General features: G+C 37.7%; 1 gene segment (V, D, J or C); it reads right to left on the bottom strand.

Moving 5' to 3' along the window:
* Positions 1–1,120: 1,120 nt before the first annotated feature.
* On the bottom strand, positions 1,121–1,615 carry LOC114635471. The segment is given in 2 exon segments: positions 1,121–1,449; positions 1,533–1,615. Coding segments are annotated over 2 exon segments (375 nt in total).
* Between the last annotated feature and the right edge of the window lie 523 nt (positions 1,616–2,138).

Raw genomic sequence — 2,138 nt, 5'->3', positions numbered from 1 at the left:
TATCAGAATTATTTGTTTATTAATTTTTAAAGGTCATTTTCTGTTTTTTATTGAAAATTCATTTCTTCCTGCAATATATTCCGAATACTGATTTCCCTTCTCCAACACCTCGCCAATCCTCTCCCAGTTTATTGTGGTTATTTCACTAATTAGAAAACAAAGAGAACCTAAACGTAATAAAAAAGAAAAACAAAGTAAAATGAAGGAAAAGCAATCAAATGAGACTAGGAGAAAACAAACAAATAGAAGAAAAGTCACCAAAAACAAAGCACAAGGAACACATGTGGATGGAGACACACACAAATGCTCTATAGAACAAATCTCAGCAACAGGTACGTAATGCACTATGAGAGTTGATGATGTATCAGTATAGGTCCGTGTTCTAAAAAGGCTAGTGAGTATAGGGATGATTACAGAGACTGTGAAAAAAGTAAATATGGGAATGAAACACTTATGCATAATCTAAGAACCTACCTCAGTTAACAAGTATATACATTGTGTTTGTAAATGAATTTCATGAAAAGTAATTTAATAATATTTTCAACAACATACAGGAATTATATTTGCATGACTTTGCATTCTGATATAAATATTTCTCACATCTGATGAGACTCGAACTTCTGTTGAAAAAAAAGAAGCCAGATTTAATGACATACATGAGATCCCTTATTACTTAAGACAATGAGGGAGTCTTTGTTTTCAGATGTTAGTTATTTGGATTTTATAGATCAAACTCATATTATACATAATTCCCAGTGATTTCAAAAAGTTCTGGTTTCTCAGGATCCAGTGATATTTTTATTATGCATCACCATACTTTCCCATTTTTATTGTTTTATTGAATAAGAAACACATAATGGAGATGGCCACAGGTGAAGAGATTGACAAGTTAATGTGAACTGTAGGTTTGACCAAAATCAGCATCACTTTATTTATAAAAGTCCATTTACAAAAAAAAAAAAATGTCCATTTACACAGACGATAAAGGCACTATGTGAAAGTGAGGAGGAGGCAGTAAATGGACACTGAAAATTTCTATTTCTGAGCTAGTCTAATTGTTAGTGTTTCTGTCATCTCAGTCACAGGGCAGCTTCCTGCTCCTACAGAGTTCCTGACACACTTAGGATGTGGTTACAACACTGTGCCTTGCACAGTAATAGACCGCAGAATCCTCAGATATCAGGCTGCTGAGCTGCATGTAGGCTGTGTTGGAAGATGTGTCTGCAGTCAAGGTGACCTTGTCCTTGAATTTCTCGTTGTAGAGAGTACCACCACTTCCAGGATTAATAACTCCAATCCATTCCAGACCCTGATCAGCCCTCTGCTTCACCCAGTGCATAAGATAGTGAGTGAAGGTGTAGCCAGAAGCCTTGCAGGACACCTTCACCGAAGACCCAGGCCTCACCAGCTCAGCCCCAGACTGCTGCAGTTGAACCTGGGAGTGCACACCTGTGGCAAGAAGAGCATAGTGGATGTCAGTGTTATCTCAGGCCCTGTCTCCTCTTCCAACTTGGAAATGGTGAGCCCCTTACCTGTCCTGACTGACAGGAGGAAGAGACAGATCCAGCTCCATTTCATGGTTAGAGTCAGTGTGTTCAGGGACTATGGAGAGGACTCTGATCATAGGTTGTTTTCAGGATGATGACATCCCTGTATTTACCACCATAGACTCAAATAATTTGCATATTCATGAGCAGGGTACTTCTGACATAATATCCTGAAGCTGGAGAAGAACTGAAGAGGAAGGACTGAAAAGGCACATGGGTCAGGCAGCAGAATGCTCAGGTCCAAATCACACTATTCTCTGAGGCAATGCATCCCATACACTTTCTGTGAACCCTGGAATGATGTAACCTCAGGGACTGGTCTCTCAATAGATTTTTTTGCTTGAGTCTGTTTCTTCACTCTGTAATATGTTAACCTGTTTATGTACAGATAAAGCTTTGTGATAAGGACAAAGATGATAAAGAGTTGATGATAATGAAGATAATGGTGGTGATGGAATATTCCAAAAATGGATAATTTTTGTAGTTTTCGAGTCTCCTTTCTCATATATGCAGTTAATATTTGCTTTTCCAATTGGTTATATGCTACAAAACTCAATAAAATTACTAAAATAATGTGCTTCAAAAGTATTT

Source organism: Grammomys surdaster, unplaced genomic scaffold, assembly GCF_004785775.1.
Source record: "Grammomys surdaster isolate TR1022 unplaced genomic scaffold, NIH_TR_1.0 106080, whole genome shotgun sequence".
NCBI classification, from domain to species: domain Eukaryota; kingdom Metazoa; phylum Chordata; class Mammalia; order Rodentia; family Muridae; genus Grammomys; species Grammomys surdaster.
This window is presented reverse-complemented; position numbering and strand designations above follow the sequence as displayed.